The sequence below is a fragment of the Hyla sarda genome, chromosome 5 (genome assembly GCF_029499605.1).
Source record: "Hyla sarda isolate aHylSar1 chromosome 5, aHylSar1.hap1, whole genome shotgun sequence".
Classification (NCBI taxonomy): domain Eukaryota; kingdom Metazoa; phylum Chordata; class Amphibia; order Anura; family Hylidae; genus Hyla; species Hyla sarda.
In genome coordinates this window covers 290,373,603-290,392,611 of record NC_079193.1, presented here as the reverse complement: position 1 = coordinate 290,392,611, position 19,009 = coordinate 290,373,603, and the positions used below count along the sequence as shown (strand labels likewise).

Here is a 19,009-nt window from a genome sequence, read left to right as displayed (position 1 = left end):
TGAAAAAATCTGTATACTTCCAGTAAATATTAGCTGCTGAATACTACAGAGAAAGTTATTTTCTTTTTGGATTTCATTTTTTTTCTGTCCACGGTGCTCTCTGCTGACACCTCTGTCTATATCAGGAACTGTCCAGAACAGGAGCAAATCCCCATAGCAAACATATGTTGCTCTGGACAGTTCCTGATACAGACAATGGTGTCCGCAGAGAGCACTGTGGTCAGAAAAAAGAAAGAAATCCAAAAACAAAAGAACGTTCTCTGTATTATACAGCTGCTAATAAGTACTGGAAGGATAAATATTGTTTAATAGAATTAATTTACAAATCTGTTTAACTTTCTGGCACCAATTGATTAAAATAAAAAAAATTGTTTTCCACCGGAGTGCCCCTTTAAGCAGTTAAAGTTTGCATCTTTATGTTTTAAAATGTTCAATTATGACACCAATTTACTAAGGGCATGTTCACAAATGGGACAATTAACTAAGTCTGGCATTTCACATGCCAGTCTTTAGTAAATTCCCTATATTAAAGATATTGTTGGGAGGTGTCCTACACTAAACTATAAATGGGGAGCAACTGCTGACATGGTGCTGGTTAACCCCTTTAATAAATCACCACCATAGTATTTTCTCTTGTGTGCTTGCTAAACATTGCAGTAGTTAGGTTAGGTTTCCATTTAGTTTTTTTCCTAGTGTTTCTTTGTCTGAAAAAAAAAAAAAAGGCCGGAAAAAAATTCCACTGCTTTAGCTTTTTTTGTTTTTTGCTTTTTCTATGGTGTTTTTCTTTTTTTGTTTTTCAAGATTTATTTTGTAAGAAAACAAAACAAAACAAAAAACAACTCCATAGTCTCAGCATACTGGTATTTTAAAAAACTGAGCCAAAAAAATGCCCAAGAACAGAGGGAGAAACACCAAAACAAAAAATGGCAAGTTGGTTTTGCGTTTCGCAATTCCCTATTGACTCCTTTTTAACCTCTGGCTGTGCAGTTTTTGTGCCATGTGGCAATTTTGGCGCTTTTGCAAAAAAAAAAAAACTATAAATGGAAACATAGCCATAGAGGGAGATTTATCAAAACCTGTCCAGTGGCAAAGTTGACTAGTTGCCAATAGCAGCCAATCAGATCGCTTCTTTCATTTTGCAGAGGCCTTGTTAAAAATGAAAGAAGCGATCTAACTGGTTGCTATGGGCAACTGGGCAACTTTTCCTTTTCACAAGTTTTGATAAATCTGCACCTCAGTGTTTAAATATGGGGTAAATGCAGCTAGATTAAAAATTCTACCATATTTACTTTTTATATCAGTTAATTACCATAATGACCATAACAATGTGTCAACTTTACTTTAGGGGTTGTAACAGCTAACTTAATTGGCAGCCACGGACAACAAGTAAGTCACTATGGTCACCCATGTATACCCAGGGCCCACTATTATGTTGAAGTATATAAATATATATATATATATATATATATATATATATATATATATATATATACTAATACTTACCAAAAACTCATCTCTAGAGCCAGGATAGAAATATTGTATCTCAGACTTTTTCTGAAGAAAAAAGTCATTTGTCTTTCCATCTGATCCGTAAATAATGACATTAATGTTCATCTCATAGCTCAGTAAGGAATCATTTGCTGTTGTTATCTGTATATTCCAAAGTCTTCCTGAAACTAACAGAGCGGGATGTGAGCGTATAATATATAATATATCACAACAATCCCTGTAAAGTATTACTGAAGGTGCACATTTATAAACATTGGCCCAGATTTATCAAAGTTTGTAGAGCTTATTTTCACGTATATTTGGCGCAACTTTGGCGCAACTCTGCTCATTTTTTACATTCCACTACTCATCTTGACATCTTGCTCACATAGACATTTTTTCACTTTTACTTTCCAGTGCACCTTGATTTATAAACTACGACTGTCGCAGATCTAGGCACATCTGATTAAAAAGCGCCTGGATTCTACACCAGCTTGAACCTTGCTTATGTTTCTGCTTTTCTGACTACCTGATCATGGATCACACTGATTTACATCCCCGCCTTGTCTCCCACCCCCCGCACCGCACATCCCACATCTGTCTGCTACCTGTTGCAAGACTACAACTCCCAGCATGCCCTTACAGTGAAGGCATGCCGGGAGGTGTAGTCTTGTAGCAGGTAGCGGGCGGGAGATGTGCGGTGAGGGGGGTTGGAGACAAGGGGAGGATGTAAATCAGTGCCCTCATCATTAAGTGAGGACCAAGCAGCCAATCACGGGACCCTGCGGGAAATTTGATCTTACAGTAGGGACTAAAACTCTGTGGCTCCGTTATATGTTAAAAGGAGCCCAGGCTGGCATCACTCTGCAGCCACCCAGGACTCCAGCAGACGGGCTGGGAGATGTGCAGGAGCCATCCCTGACATCCCTCAGCTCTGCGGTATACACTGAGAGATGGCAGGGACGGCTCCTGCACATCTTCCGGCCAGGCTGTGGGAGTCCCGGGTGGCTGCAATGTTATGTTAGCCCGGGCTCCCTTTGCTATGGTGCTCGGAGTTTACTGTCATTTCAAATTTCTCCCCGGGTCCCGTCCCACAGGAGTGGGCGGGAAATATGAAATTAGAGAGATTTTCTGATCACTGCTGGCGCATTACCACCCGCTTCCCTGGCTTGTATGACTACAACTCCCAGCATGCCCTTACAGTAATGACATGCTGGGAGTTGTAGTTGTGCAGCGGGGGCGGGTGACAAGCTTGTCACTCATGCTCACATCTCCCGCACCACATGACTACAACTTCCAGCATGTCCTTTTTGTGTAGTTGTAGTTGTGCGGCACAGGAGATGCTCTCGCAGGTGACAATAAATGCATTAACCTATTTTTCTTTTCTGTTTTTTCCTCATTTCAGATCCGTGTATCCTGTGTACTAATTCGGATTTGGTGGACTGCATCAATGATCAGGGTTTTTTCTTTTCTTTCTGTTTAATGTTAATAAAATGGTTAACAAGGGCTTGTGGGGGAGTGTTTTGTGTTTTGTTTTTTTATTTTATTTACTTGACAGGGTTAGTAGTGGAAGCTGTCTTATAGACGGAGTCCATTACTTAGCCAGGGCTTAGCATTAGCCCCAATTACAGCTGGCGCTAACCCCGATTATTACACCGGTACCCACCGCCCCATATGGAATTGTCTTTTTGATACACTACTGAACCCTGAGTAGTATCTTTATTTAATTTCATTTTTATTTTGTCTGGAATTGGCAAATGATTGTCCAAATTCAGCCAATCATGTATAGTACACCACATAAAAAAGAATGGATCAATGAAGCTTTGATTCCATAAGAATTGCAGAATTTAAGACAGAAACTGCTTAATCTGTCACAAATTACCTAGTATGCTCTGGTAAATTCCGCAAGGCTATGTTCACACTGCAGAATATCTGGCTGAAAAAATGCCATGTTATTCTACCTTAGGGTATGTTCAAACGTTGATAACATTACATTATATTTAAAAATAATTCAGGTCATGTCTAAACATTTCATGCTGTCACTTATATTTACCAGGTATAGGTTCTTGTGGATTACCGGACACCTGGAATTCTTTTATTGCTTCCTCCTCTTCAGAATCCGCAAAGATCCAACAGTTACACGCCAACTGCACTTCTTGTCTGGTTTCTTGTTCTACCATATTTATGTTTTCCAAATGCCACCCTGGTGCAGTGGGTAAGTGATCACAGACAATACGGATCTTATAGATATCTCCAATATCTTTGAGTGTTACCTGTTTTATTTACGGTATATAAAATGGGTTGAAACTGAATGAAGACAATTCTGTCTAAAATTGTAAAATATAAAATATCACACTTTACAAGTAACAAATATCCATTCAGATCAATACCCATTCTCACTGTTTTATACACTACCAGGCAAGAATAGTCCTAAGTCCATATTTATAGGACTGTAAAACAAATGTATGTTCACCTCTGTAGTACAGATGCAAGTCCTGACCTAATCACTATAATGTTTTCAGGTAAGATCATAACCCATAGTTGGATTGGGAATTGCATCCATAATACAGACACAAACATTACAGACATGTTAATGTGCCTTAGGAGAACAACGGGGTAAAAAACAAATACATTTTGAATTGTTTATTTTGGTTTACATGTGGTATCCCGTGCAGAACACCCCTGGCTTTCTGACCTGTCAGGTGGATGTCACCTATCGTCTTCTCTGGGCCCACTGCTCAGGTTCACCTGTATAATGCCTTATGATTTATAGTATTGTGTAATGTACTGCCAATGCACTTTTTTGCTCTTGTGCCCTAAGGGGGTTAACTTGTTTGTGTCAGAGAATGTTAAAGGGATCACTTAAGCCAATCAGGGCTGCTGCCCTGCCTCCCTCAAGTCAGGACAGAGTCAGTTCAGTCAGTGTTCAGCAGGATAGGAGAGTGGAGGTCCTCTCTAGATCTCTGCTGTGGACCTGTACCTCACCACATGAGGACAGGCCTCAGAAAATCCAGTTGCAGAACTAATCCCGCCGACCAGACCTTGCACTGTCCAAGTCAAGTTCAGGCAAGTCAAGTTCAGAAAGGATAACAGGAGATAGAAAGCCTCAGACAACTCCGGTCTAAATTGGTCCAGTCTGGCGGTAAGCCCTGGTACAGGATTCCAAAATGGAGAGCAGAGTCAGTGTTTATAAGCAACTAAGTATTATACCAGCCATACAGTCAAGTCCCAAGCCCAGATCAGTCTAAAGTGAATATCAGCAAGCAATAAACTAGTCAGTCAGCGAGGACTACAAGTTCAGAGTGCCCTGAAGCAACTGTGATCCCTGAGCAAACACCACAGAACTTTGCACTAATTGTTAAACTGTTCATGTTCAATTTTTCCTGAGTAAAATTTTGTATTTTCTGTAACCCTTAATCTGTGGTCATTATTACCCCAGCAATTGGCCCAGGAAGCTACTATCTTTGGAATGTGGAGGTCAACACTACCCTGGCATCACAAACTGTGTCTAATTGTTACCCGCAACCTCCGCCAGTACACTACATACCAGCGCCTACCACACACAGGCTCTCTTTGCTGACTCTAGGCATATATGGACCCCTGCACAACAAATTTGCAGCAGGGCCCTATCTACTTTACCATTGACTTGACAAGCATATCCATTCTTTATCTATGCAGGGTGTGCCCCATGGTAAATACTACTACCATCACCTGCTGTGCAACCCCCTTGTCACTGGGCCAGCCCTAAAAGTGTGAAAAGCTTCTGTGGAGGCCCTCAAGGCATTGTAACCACCATGTCATAAACCATTACCCACAGACTGAAGCTTGTAATCATTACTGTTTGAATTTGCACATTAATTCAGCCCAATATGACCATGATAAAGGAAAAATCCTTTGTTTGAAACAATAAGAGCTTCTAATTCGATTTAATAAAGACATATATTTTATAATGAAGCTGTTGACCTTTTTTTTTTTTTACTATGGATAAATTTAAATGCAACCTAGAAATTCATGGGAGATAATACATGCTCTAAATAATAATAATAAAAAAAAAAACATAGAGACAAATGAGGGTGCTGAGTCATCTAATATACCATAAACATTTCATGTCTGTGTTCACACACAGCTATTGGATTTACTTGTGTGTGAACAGTTTTATGTTCCCTGGTCAGAGAATAGTTAAAGCGTTTTGCTTGCTAGCCAATAGCTCCTAGGGTGTGTCTATTTAAAGTGAGACCAGTCTAGCCTCTGGGCTGGTGAATGAGATCATTACATATGGACTTTCTGAGATCCTGACATGCTGTTATGGAGCTCTTGGTGAAACACTCTTTATTTGAGCTTTTAATCTACTATCCCTGTTTTAGCATGCACCTTGTATTTATCTTTGATATTTCTGGGCTTTTACCCATGGTTAGTTAGCATGCTCATAGTAGATTTTAATCTTGTTGTATAGTTGGTTTTAGGATTTGTATATCCTGTTATGTATCTGTTCAGACTGTGTTTTCTCTTGAATCCGTTTTCTGTGTTATTGCTCCATGGGGACATTCCTTTGTCTACTGGAGGCTCTGATCTAGCTATTCCTGTTACCTGTCCATGGGGACTCCATGTCTACTGGAGATTTTATGAGGGATTGTGATTCCTGTCTTGTGTTCAGTGTGAACAGTGTTCCATAATTATATCCTGTTGTATATGTTTCCTGTGTATCTAGGCATCCCTGTTACCTGTCCATGGGGACTCAGAGGGTATTGTTATTCCTGAGTCCACTGGAGGTGTTCAGAAGGGATTGCGATTATTCCTGTCTTGTTTTCAGTGTGAACAGTGTTCTTTAATTATATCCTGTTGTATCTGTTTCCTGAGTTGTAACAAGGCATCCCTGTTACCTATCCATGGGGACTCCATGTCTACTGGAGGTTTTATGAAGGAATTGCCATTATTCCTGTTTAGGGATAGATCCCTATTACCGGTCCATGGGGACTTTGTGTCTACTGGAGGTTCTGGGGGATTATGCTATATTCCTGTCTGTTCCTGGAGTCTGTTAGAACTCATCCATTTCCTTGTTTGGTATTTTGAACTCTGTTTATTAGTTCGTTATTCAGATCTTTGGAGTTTTTGTACATGCACTGATCATAGAATACATGATCACTTAGCTAGTGTTTTCCTCCGTGCTTTACTATTGGTCTATAGTGTTTGCTGTGCTGCTCACTGATCTGTGTCCTCTGAACTTAATCTGTTATAGAGTTCTATGTTCCTGTTATATTTCTGGCTTGTGACTGACTATTTGTTTGCATGTGTTTTTATGCCCCTGCACTTCTGCTTAGGGAGGGACCGGCGCCCAGTTGTCGATCCATCGTTTAGGGTGGATGGGCAAGTAGGCAGCGAGAGTGGTTTTAGGATCAGTTTAGGGCTCACTCTCCCTGTCCCCCTGGTCGGTCCCTGACAAAACATCTGATAGGTGGAAGGTCCAAATATTGGGAGTATTGGGGTTCCCTGATATCTAATTTTGAATCTTCAGCAAGACCTAGACAAGGTAGAGAGGAGACTGCACATGCATACATCTCTTGATTGTTGTTTATGCAAACCATTTGGATTCTGTAGCTCCCATAAAGTACACTGGAGAAAGCCAACACACATGCACAGTGCCAGAGAAGCAGGGTGCCCCGACTATCCCCAGACACAGTAGTCCCAAAAGAGGATCCCCACATTTATACCATATCTAATAAATGTCTTAAAGGGGTACTCCACTGCCCCAGCGTTCGGAACATTTGGTTCCGAGCGTTGGGTGTGATCTGCAGGGGTTGTGACATCACGGCCGCACCCATCGTGACATCACACTGTAAGTCTATGGAAGAGGGTGTGGCGGGTGACACAGCCCCTCCAATAGACTTGCATTGAGGGGGCGTGGCGTGACGTCACGACCACCACAGCTCGCAGCCAGCGTTCGGAAGAAAATGTTCCACACACTGGGGCAGTGGAGTACCCCTTTAAATGGAATTACCCCTGTAAGTTTTATTTTGGGCCTTTGCCAAGCCCCAACTGTTTAAGAGCACTGAACTGGATGCAACTGCTTTTTATATGCACATTGAGTATCATATAGGAATTATGTCCAGAATAATCTGTAATAAAGGTAACTATTTAATGAGTCAATAAAGAATATAATACCTGCAGCAATTTATGGTTTCTAATCAAAGAATATAAGTTCTTTCAGACAGAGAAATTCCAGACTGTATCAGATGAATACTGCTCTTATTACTATAAAATGGAACCGATATAATGGGTTAAGCATTCTCCTCTAAGATAGCGAACACACAGAGGAAACATTCAGTTAAGCAATCTATTATGTGTGGCATGCCTGTGTCAGTCCAAAGGATTAATATAATGTAATTCAAGAACATGTGGAAACTGAATGCAAGCAGTATGCAGTAACTTATACTACAGCAAATCAATGTGTGTACGATCAATATACACCATAATGCTATTAAAAGGCCAGTACCATATTAAGTCAACGTATGGTACTTTGTACAGGAAACACGGAATTGCTCATGTATTCCAGGCCATCTAACCTTTGTCAGCTGCATTTGCTATTGTAGTATATATAATTTACAGTAAAGCTATATAAAGCTAAATGTACTCATGTAGCTCAAAGCATAGGGGGCTGAGCAGCATATGTGGGCCCTTCAACAATAAAGTCAAAATAGGCCCCCTTGTACTTTTCAGTACTTTTCATATTTCAGTACTGCCACCAAAAGCCCTAATGCTAAGTTCACACTATTTTATTTCAGGAATGTTTTTACCATTAATTTGCTCTGTAAGTCTCAGGGAAAGTTATTGTCTGTGCACACAGAATGTCATTTTTTTCCAGCCGCTTTTTTCCAGCCGCGTATCGGCCCGGATTTATCAAAATATGTGAAGAGAAAAACTGGAGGGATTTCTCCATGACAACCAGTCACAGCTCAGCTTTCATATCTTTTATATCTTAACAAACTCTGGTAAAGTGAAAACTGAGCTGTGATTGGGTGTTATGGAAATCTTTCCAGTTTTTCGTACACACGTTTTAATAAACCATGGCCATTGTGGGCACAGACAACCAATTTGCCATAGGCAGTGCATATTAAAGGAGTACTCTGGTGAAAATGTACTTATCTTTCATCCACAGGATAGGGGATAAGTAGCTGATCTCGGGGGATCCGACCACTGAGGCCTACTGTGATCTCGGACAAGCCCTGGCGCTCTCAGTGAGGAGCATGTGTCGTCTACTGGTAGATAGCACACACTTCATTTCTATAACAGACAGCACTGATGATGCCCAAGAGCCGTACTTGGGTCTTTTCGGAAATCCCATAGAAATGAATGGAGCAAATAAAAGCGTCAACACGCGCTCCTCACTAAGCGCCGGTTTCTGTCCTGGTGATCGCCGGGGACCCCAGCGGTCAGACCCCTACGATCAGCTACTGTGGATAGGGGACATGTAAGTTTTCGACAGAGATCTCCTTTAATGGTAAAAGATACAGACACAATTTTTCTGTGATTTTTGTGGACAGATTTTTACAAATGAAATTCTCCTGAAATAACAAAATGTGAACCAAGCCTTAGGGTATGTAGCATTTTCTCTTTAGTTTTTCATAGTTTTGCAAATGCCAATAATATATTTTCTTGCTATTTGAAAAAAATTAAAACAGCCCAAAACCATTGTAAGGTATCATGTGCTTCTTGTCAGATCTTCATATACTTACCAAAAACTCATCTCTAGAGCCAGGAAAAAAATACTGTATACCAGATTTTTGCAGAAGAAAAAAGTCATTTGTATTCCCATCTTTTCCATATATAATGACATTAACGTTCATCTCGCAGCTCAGTAAGGAATCATTTGCTGTTGTTATCTGCATATTCCAAAGTTTTCCTAAAGCCAAAAAGATTGGGATGTGAATGTTTGATATAATATACAAGAAAAGAAAAGTCAGTTTTACAAAGGGTCACTGGATTCTTGTTTCGATACTTTTTTTTGTCTTTGAAAATGCTGCACAGCCATATAAAACTATTACATTCAATGTACAGTAAATAGGCAACACAGATAGCATGCAAACATGTGAGTATACTTTAACTGTTTTCTGGTAATTTCCAAGGCAACAGGACAAACTTTTGCCACAATATCCATAGGCTCCATTCACACAGCAGAATTTACGATTGGAATCTGACAGAAAAATTCAGCTCAGAAATTCAATTGCAGCAGACTCTCATTGTTTTCAATGGAATTGTGCCGCACTGTGTACACTGCAGACACATCAAATTCCCAACTCCGCAGAAACAATGAATAAGTTCATTTATTCAGCCGGATCCTCTCGGAAATACATTGCTGTCTATAGAGACAGCACATTTGCAATCGGTCCTAAAGTTGTTACTATAACGCCTTAGTATATATTTCTGTCTGTGACCATTGAACATTCCCAAGCTTCATGGGTGAAGAAATATTTTCTGATGTTTCACATTTCACCATGCCTCTAGATTGTAATGTGTTTACAGTGTGTGGGTTTTTGTTAATAGTTGGTCCACTTTATTTACTGGGTATTCATTTGCCATTGCTCAGGGTGGTTTCACATACTCTGGGGAGAATTTTTTACCCTTCTATGTCAGTTTTCTGAAGCACAAATGTTTGGAACTTTTTTTTTTTTTTGTGCCTACTATAATATTTTTCAAGAAAATAGACAGGTCATAGCAGGAGGGGACATTATGACCCCTTAGCAGGAAATTAACATAAATTATTCTAGCAGGGCACAGCTTAGAGCGTCCGGGACTCCACTTCTCCTGGATTACGAGGAGTGGCACCCTCTTTAGCCGTGCACCCCTCCCTGTTCACAGGAGTTTTTTTTTTTTTTTATTGACAGTGGATCCTGCATGTTACCCGTCAGAGGCTATACGCCCAGCAGAGGTGCGTGGAATGAGCGTGTTAGGTTCCCATACAAAGTGAGGCCAGCCCCCATTTTTTGACCAAGAGTGCTGCTGCAATCTTCTTTTTTGTATACTTTGTATTTGCCACCGCAGCGTGCACCCATGTATTAGGTAGTTGTGCTGGCTATTTTTCTGGATTTGTAGCCTGTGCTGTGCTTCTGTCCACTCCATGTACCTTATGCCTGATTGCAGTACCCCCCACTGTCCCCCGATTGATTTTTTTTGGGGGGACATAAACAATAAAAAAAACTCATGTTTGGTGTGCCGAGTTAACACTTCTTTTGGCTGCACACCTCCCTGTGTAATAGGGGATGTGCGGCTAACAGCTGATTTAAAGCAAAGGGCTGCACAAATGACCCAGTGATTGTTCATAAGGCCGTGGCTGCCCGGTACTGCTCTGTCTAATAGACTTGTTAAATCCAGGAGCTCACATTGGGTTGCCAATGGTCTGTCTATCACATCCCTTACATTCCAATCAGAGGTGCAGCAGTGTCCGCCTCAGTCACTGATTGGCTGAACAAGCAGGTCGTTTGGGGACAGGACAACACACAACCCAGGAGAAGTGGAGACCATTAGAGGAATAGGAAAGGTGGAACTGTGGGAGATAATATTTTTATTATTTTTACACAACCTGTAGCAGGGAGCAATTTTTGCTTTTTTTCTGGACCCCCACCCCCTTCTTTATAAAGGCCCCCAAAAATTGCATGTTATAAACATAATAATACATGGCTAGGGGCCCTGAATTGTTGGTTAAAAAAACAACAGGGTTTTCCTGCCTAATAATATACAATACCCGGCACCCCAGCACTGAGAACCCTATTAATCAAAATGTTTAACATGTTTCTGCGACGTGTGAAAAGTTTTTCTAAGTGACGGAGACTCTTTTAGTAAACCAGCACTTACCCTTTTAACACTGCGCTATATGGACAATACTGTAGGCTGTAATAAGTAGGAGAATTTTCCTTCTGGACAAATAATGAAAAAATAGCATAGCAAGCAAACCACAACTGAGCATAACTGACTTTATGTATCATTAACACAGACAATTGTTATGTTCAGAACAAGTCACTTATCCCAAACAGATCGGCAGTATTATATTTCTGGTCTCCCAGTAGAATTATTTGAATGTTCAACTGTTTCTAAGTCTTTCTTTTACTCCTGTCTATATTGTATTGTTAATAATAGACAAACTATTGTGTACACTTCTGTGGAGCTTCAATTCAATCAATAGTGACAACAATCACTTCTACAGCGGAGATACTCCACCAGATGTTTTCTTAAAAAAGGTCATTCGGCAGTTTAAGGCATTTATAAGCAGAAAAAGTGTGAAACAACAACAGCAAAAATAATAATAATGATAACAATAATACTAATCATAATAATGAAGAAGAAGAAGAAGAATTAAACATATAAATAAGACAGACCTTGGTACTTTGATCTCCAGCTTTTTGCCTTTAAAGGGGTACTCCACCCATAAACATTATTGTTATCCCATATCCAAAGGGCAGATTTCTTTCTTGGAATATATATATATATATATATATATATATATATATATGTATATATATATATATATATATATATATATATATATATACAGTGCGGATCAAAAGTTTGGCCACCCTAGGTAAAAATTTGTATTAATGTGCATAAAGAAGCCAAGGAAAGATGGAAAAATCTCCAAAAGGCATCAAATTACAGATTAGACATTCTTATAATATGTCAATAAGAGTTATATTTTATTTCCATCATTTACACTTTCAAAATAACAGAAAAAAAAATGGCGTCTGCAAAAATCCATGGATAGACCTTAAAAGAGCAGTGCGTGACAGACAGCCCAGAAATCTCAAAGAACTGGAAGACTTTTGAAAGGAAGAATGGGCAAAGATACCTCAAGTAAGAATTGAAAGACTCTTGGCTGGCTACAAAAAGCGTTTACAAGCGGTGATACTTGCCAAAGGGGGCAGTACAAGATATTAACTCTGCAGGGTGCCCAAACTTTTGCAGACGCTATTTTTTTGTTTTCTGTTATTTTGAAAGTGTAGATGATGGAAATAAAATCTAACTTTTGTTGACATATTATAAGAATGTCTAATCTGTAATTTGATGCCTTTTGGAGATTTTTTCATTTTTCCTTGTCTTCTTTATGCACATTAATGCACATTTTTACCTGGGGTACCCAAACTTTTGATCCCCACTGTACTTGTATAAGTTTAATTTTGTAGTACTTCTGGAAAAAAATCATAACTACATGCAAAAAAATGTATGCGTTTAAAATTTTTTCTTCTGACTCCTATAACTTTTTTATTTTTATATGTAGGGGGCGGTATGAGGGCTAATTTTTTGCATCGTCATCTGAAATTTTTGTATTGATTGGACTTTTTGATCGCTTTTTATTCATTATTTCCTGATATAAAAAGTGACAAAAAATACACTATTTTGGACTTTGGAATTTTTTTGCACGTACGCCATTGACCATGCGGTTTATTTAACTACATATTTTTTATAATTTGGACATTTCCACATGCGGCGATACCATATATGTTTATTTTTATTTACAGTTTTTTTTTTTATGGGAAAAGGGGGTGATTCTTACTTTTATTAGGGAAGGGGTTAAGTGATCTTTATAAACTTTTTTTTTCTTCACTTTTTTTTTTTGCAATGTTATAGCCCCCATAGGGGGCTATAACACTGCACACACTGATCTTTTACACTGGTCATTATTATCCCATAGGATGACATTGATCAATGATTCTGCCGCTTGACAGCTCATGCCTGGATCTCAGGCACTGAGCAGTCATTCGGCGATCGGACACACAGGAGGAAGGTAGGGGCCCTCCTTGTGTCCTTCAGCTGTTCTGGATGCCGCAATTTCCTCGCGCTGGTCCCAAACAGCCCACTGAGCTAGCCTGGGGTAGTTTACTTTCACTTTAGACGCAGCGATCAACTTTGAATGCCGCGTCTAAAGGGTTAATAGCAAGTGGCACCTCGATCAGTGCCGTGCACTATTAGCCACGGGTCCCGGCCGTTGTTAGAGGCCAGGCCTGACCCGCTAGGACGCCACACACCCAGCGTTATAGAAGGGAAGTGGACTCAGGGCGTACAGGTACGCCCTGTGTCCATAACGGTTAAGGGGTACTCCACTGGAAAACATTTTTTTTAAATCATCTGGTGCCAGAAAGGTAAACAGATTTGTAAATTAATTCTTTGAAAAAAATCTTAATCCTTTAAGTACTTATTAGCTGCTGTATGTTTCAGAGGAAGTTATTTTCTTTTTCAGTTTCCTATGTGTCTGACCATAGTGCTCTCTGCTGACACCTCTGTCCATTTTAGGAACTGTACAGAGTAGAAGCAAATCCTTCTAGCAAACCTATCCTGTTCCGGAAAGTTCCTAAAATGGACAGTGGTGTCAGCAGAGAGCACTGTGGTCAGACAGAAAGGAAATTCAAAAAGATAACAACTTCCTGTGGAGCATATAGCATCTGATAAGTAGTGAAAGGATTAACATTTTTAAATAGGAAACATTTACAGATCTGTTTAACTTTCTGGTACCTGGTGATTTAAAAAAAAAATGTTTTCCAGGGGAGTACCCCTTTAACCCCTACCCATTTTGTTGATTTTTCATTTTTGCACTTTTGTTTTTTCCTCCTCACCTTCTAAAAATCATAACACTTTCAATTTTCCGCGTAAAAATCCATATGAGGGCTTGTTATTTGCGCCAACAATTTTACTTACTTTAATTTTACTTAATAATTTCACCATTAAATCTACAACAAAACCAGAAAACAATTATTTGTGGGGCAAAATTGAAGAAAAAAAAAGCCATTTTATGATTTTTAGCGGCTTCTGTTTCTACGCAGTGCAGTTTCCGGTAAAAGTTGCACCTAATATTTATTCTTTTGGTCCATACGGTCACAAGGATACCCAATTTATATAGATTTGATTTTATTTTTCTACTAAAAAAAATTACAAACTACATGCACCAAAATTAATACGTGACCAAAAATACGCTATTTTGGACTTTGGATTTTTTTTTAACGTGTACACCATTGACCGTGCGGTTTAATTAATGATATATTTTTATATTTCGGACATTTACGCTTGCGGTAATACCACATATGTTTATTTTTATTTACATAGTTTTGTTTTTTTAAATGGGAAAAGGGGGTGATTCAAACTTTTATAAGGGGAGGGGATAAATGGTCAGAGTGTACAAATGATCTTTGTCCCTTTAAAGGGTTACTCCACTGGCCTAGTGTTTGGAACATTTTGTTCTGAACGCTGAGTGCGGGCTGCGGTATCATTTTGTTCTTTATTTTACAGCTTCTTCACATCATAACACATGAGGTAGGATGATGAATATGCAGAAAAGACAAGTGACAAGATGCCATACTCAAAATCAGTGTTTTATGCCTTTCCTAAACCTATGCTTTTTTGTGTCCAGCTCACCCTGGACACATATCTGGACTTGATCCTGTGGGACACCGAATTTTTTCCCATACTCAGGGTATGCCTATGACGACTTTGCTAAATGATTGTTATAACCTGCTTGTGTTCTGGGAGCATATCATGTTTCCTATTGCAAGTCAGGGGATTGTCCTAATTGTTCCGATTGCAATGTTTTGTTATATGAAAATCCAATAAAATTTTTTTTTTTTAAAAGCAGTGTTTTTATAATACTCGACGAACCTTTTAAGATGGAGCTGCTCTACAAATTATTTTCTAAAAGTTGCTCCTGTTTGGATTAATGGTAAATTTTGAAGAATTTTGAAAGAATCACAGATTGATTTGGTGTAGAAAAAAAAATGTTAGGATGAAACAAAATTACCGCAATTTACCAAAAAAGATCGAATTTTTGTTACTATTTTGTGGCCTCTTAAATGGAGACAATACTACTGCTTGAATTTCTTAAAGGGGTACTCCAGTGGAAAACTTTTTTTTTTTTTTTTTTTTTAATAAACTGGTTCCAGAAAGTTAAACAGATTTGTACATTACTTCTATTAAAAATGCTTAATCCTTTCAGTACTTTTTAGCAGCTGTTTGCTACAGAGGAAAATCTTTATTTTTTTTATTTCTTTTTTGTGTTGTCCACAGTGCTCTCTGCTGACACCTGATGCCCGTATCAGGAACTGTCCAGAGCAGGAGAAAATCCCCATAGAAAACCTATGCAGCGCTGGACAGTTCCTAAAATGGACAGAGGTGTCAACAGAGAGCACTGTGAACAACACAAAAAGAAATTCAAACAGTAAAGATTTTTATCTGTAGCAAACAGCTGCTAAAAAGTACTAAAAGGATTAAGATTTTTAAATAGAAGTAATATACAAATCTGTTTAACTTCCTGGCACCAGTTCATTAAAAAAAAAAAAAGTTTTCCACCGGAGTTCCCCTTTAAGGACATTGGGGATGATTGCTTGGAGAATGGAAGTAAAGTTTTGCAATACTTAAAATCTGATATTTTATCTAAAATAGAAAAATTATGACATATGTGCAGGCCGCTAAATATGATTTGGTTGTTTATACATACATTTTTGGAATTCCAAGAATATCAAAGATGGAAGCAATTGTAGATACATAGGATAGAGCAACCGGCAGTGGATAGCAATCTTAATAATTAGGTAAGGTTGGTGAGTCAATAAGGTTGAGGAAAGGGATTGACATTTTGGTATACTCAGATAAGAAATGCACTTAGGAAAACAAAGGATAAACTGACACTACCTATTGTAGAACATAAAGTTATTCCTTACATTATGGGTGATCACTTGGGGGAGAAAAAAAGTTTTTGGTAAAATTTGTAAAATGATTAAGAAGACCCTAACAGAATTAAAAAAAAAAAACACTGAATAGTGGGGAGAAAAGGGCACAAGATATTGGTGAGATAACCAATGAAGAATGAAATGCACTGGAATTGTAATAGGGAATATAATGACAGTACAATCTCTTTTTATACTGTAATAAAAATAAAAAAAATAAAAAAAATTATACTTTAAATATCTATTTAAGATTTTGGGGTATTAACCAAGTTAAATCAGGTCCACAGCAAGGAGAGCAGAATTAAAATTTTCTTTGTGAGGAAGCCCATTGAATACATACTGTAGATTAAAGAGTTTGAGCCCTGGTGGCCTTAATAAAGATTTTACCATAATGTCTTCTTATACATTTTTCTTATACATACATCTTGCTGACAATTAAGCAACCTGACCTATGATCAATGTGTCTCTACTTCTTTCTACATATAGCCTATCATATCATATCTAGGCTACAAATACACAACGGACCCTCTAATAGGTTGTAAAATCCCACAAAGGCTATCTTGTACCCATTCACTGGTTTCTATTTAGAACAATAATACTTACCTTGTACGGATATGCTGCTAATGTCACAGTACTCTTATTAGGCTGGGTTCACGTATGTCCGGCATCCGGCATAGGTGAACTCAGCCTAGATTTGGACGCAACTGATGTCACAACTGATGACGAGTTGTCATCACTTGTATGGCATACAGTGTCTATTGTTTCTGTCCGGTGCCCTCCGGCGTGTCCAACCATTCGGCGTCAAAATTGAGATGCTGGATGATTGTGAACTGTCCCATTCAAATGAATGGGATCAGTTCTAGCATCAGTTTCCCTCCGGTGCACGCCGGAAGGAGACTTTGACGGAAAACTAATATATGTGAACCCAGCATTACTAACTATAGATTCCCTTAGATGTGCCTTTAAATTCTAAGTCTGAACGCAAGTGCAATGTCCACTGCCAAGTCACAGCAATAGATTTGCTTATAAATTTACATGCAGGTGTAGTCCAGCCACTGTGATGGGTTGAAACAAGTCCCAGTCTGCGCAAGTTTATTTGGCAATATACTGCTTCCATTTCTTTCACGTGGACTTGCCCACAACATGTCATGGACTTTTTACATATCATCCGCTTTAACAGTATTGACATTACAGTAGGCATAGCCTTGTATTTTATCGGGAGGTTATTTAAACCCCATGTTTCAGTCTTCATTAGCCCCATTGTGCTTGACACTACTGTAGTGAAACATGTTGGGGGGGGGGGGGCTTAGGGGTGGGCTTTTGCTTATGCATTTAAATAAGCTTAGTATTCGCTTGAAGGGAGATACTTAAAGTGTTGGATTGATTGGATTGGAGGGCAATACTGATGCATTTTTGGAGTTAGACGTAGAAACAATGGTCTACCTTAATATTTGCCAAAAACAGTACACTTTCTATTTGCTCTACTGGGACAAGGTTATACCTCAACATATAAATTCTCAATACAGTTTTTATAATATGGCCATGAACAAAAGGAAGGATTCATTGCACTGGAGATCCTTAAATTTTAAAGTTTACTCATGGTCAAGTGGGAATAAGTCTGAACAAAAAACAGCTGTAAAAGTCTGAAATACTAATAAATTTGCCATTGTGATATTACTGACAGATTGCACAGAAATACTTGTTTTTCATATTAACTCAACACATGCATCTGTTTTTTTGGAGAAAAAAAATTTGTCTTCCTCTTCCACCGAAATGTCAGCTATCATACGTACACTTGATTCTAGGGATTATGTTATTAGAACATTCTAATATGTTGTATTGGAGTGAAATAGAATGTAGCTCAATGATTTACTCAGACATTTCCAAGTAGGAATTCAGGTAGTTCAGCTCATAAAAATATCCTCAGAAAATAAATCAGCAAATATCAATTACATAGACAATATAAATCACGCTCTGCTGTGCACATTTCTTATGTATGAAAATCCATTCTAAAAAGTGCCATTGTGCACTATTATTGTTCATTTTCACATGTGTTCAGTTTCTGTATTTGATGGGGCTCTATAGCACGGTATACATGTAATGAACATATAAATCAAGAGTTATATACAATGTTTATGTTACGCCGAGCGCTCCGGGTCCCTGCTCCTCCCCGGAGCGCTCGCGGCGTTTCTCTCTCTGCAGCGCCCCGGTCAGGCCTGCTCGCGAATCGCATCCCAAGTCACTCACCTGTCCCGGCCCCCGGCTGTCATGTCCTGGCGCGCGCAGCTCCTCTCCTTAGGGCGCGCGCGCGCCAGCTCTCTAAGATTTAAAGGGCCAGTGCACCAATGATTGGTGCCTGGCCCAATCAGCCTAATTAGCTTCCACCTTCTCCCTGGCTATATCACCTCACTTCCCCTGCACTTCCTTGCCGGATCTTGTTGCCTTGTGCCAGTGAAAGCGTTTAGTGTTGTCCAAAGCCTGTGTTCCAGACCTTCTGCTATTCCATTTGACTACGAATCTTGCCGCCTGCCCCGACCTTCTGCTACGTCTAACCTTGCCTCTGCCTAGTACTTCTGTCCCACGCCTTCTCAGAAGTCAGCGAGGTTGAGCCGTTGCCTGGATACGACCTGGTTGCTACCGCTGCAGCAAGACCATCCCGCTTTGCGGCGGGCTCTGGTGAATACCAGTAGCATCTTAGAACCGGTCCACCGACACGGTCCACGCCAATCCCTCGCTGACACAGAGGATCCACATCCAGCTAGCCGAATCGTGACAGTAGATCCGGCCATGGATCCCGCTGAGGTGCCGCTGCCGAGTCTCGCTGACCT

At 39.4% G+C, this 19,009-nt stretch overlaps 1 protein-coding gene across 4 annotated transcripts in view; it reads right to left on the bottom strand.

The window, feature by feature from the left end:
* LOC130274080 (lipoxygenase homology domain-containing protein 1-like) overlaps window positions 1-19,009 on the bottom strand; it is a 316,463-nt gene that overhangs the window by 286,780 nt on the left and 10,674 nt on the right. For 3 of the 4 annotated variants that reach the window (XM_056521930.1, XM_056521931.1, XM_056521933.1), the window contains exons 1-2: window positions 3,542-3,746; window positions 1,504-1,676 (exon numbers count right to left, since the gene is read on the bottom strand). In XM_056521930.1, the coding sequence (XP_056377905.1) occupies window positions 1,504-1,676; window positions 3,542-3,668 (300 nt within the window). In that variant the 5' untranslated portion in view covers window positions 3,669-3,746. Of the gene's footprint in view, window positions 1-1,503; window positions 1,677-3,541; window positions 3,747-9,218; window positions 9,386-19,009 lie in introns of those variants that run through there. The other variant, XM_056521934.1, reaches the window with a different exon arrangement.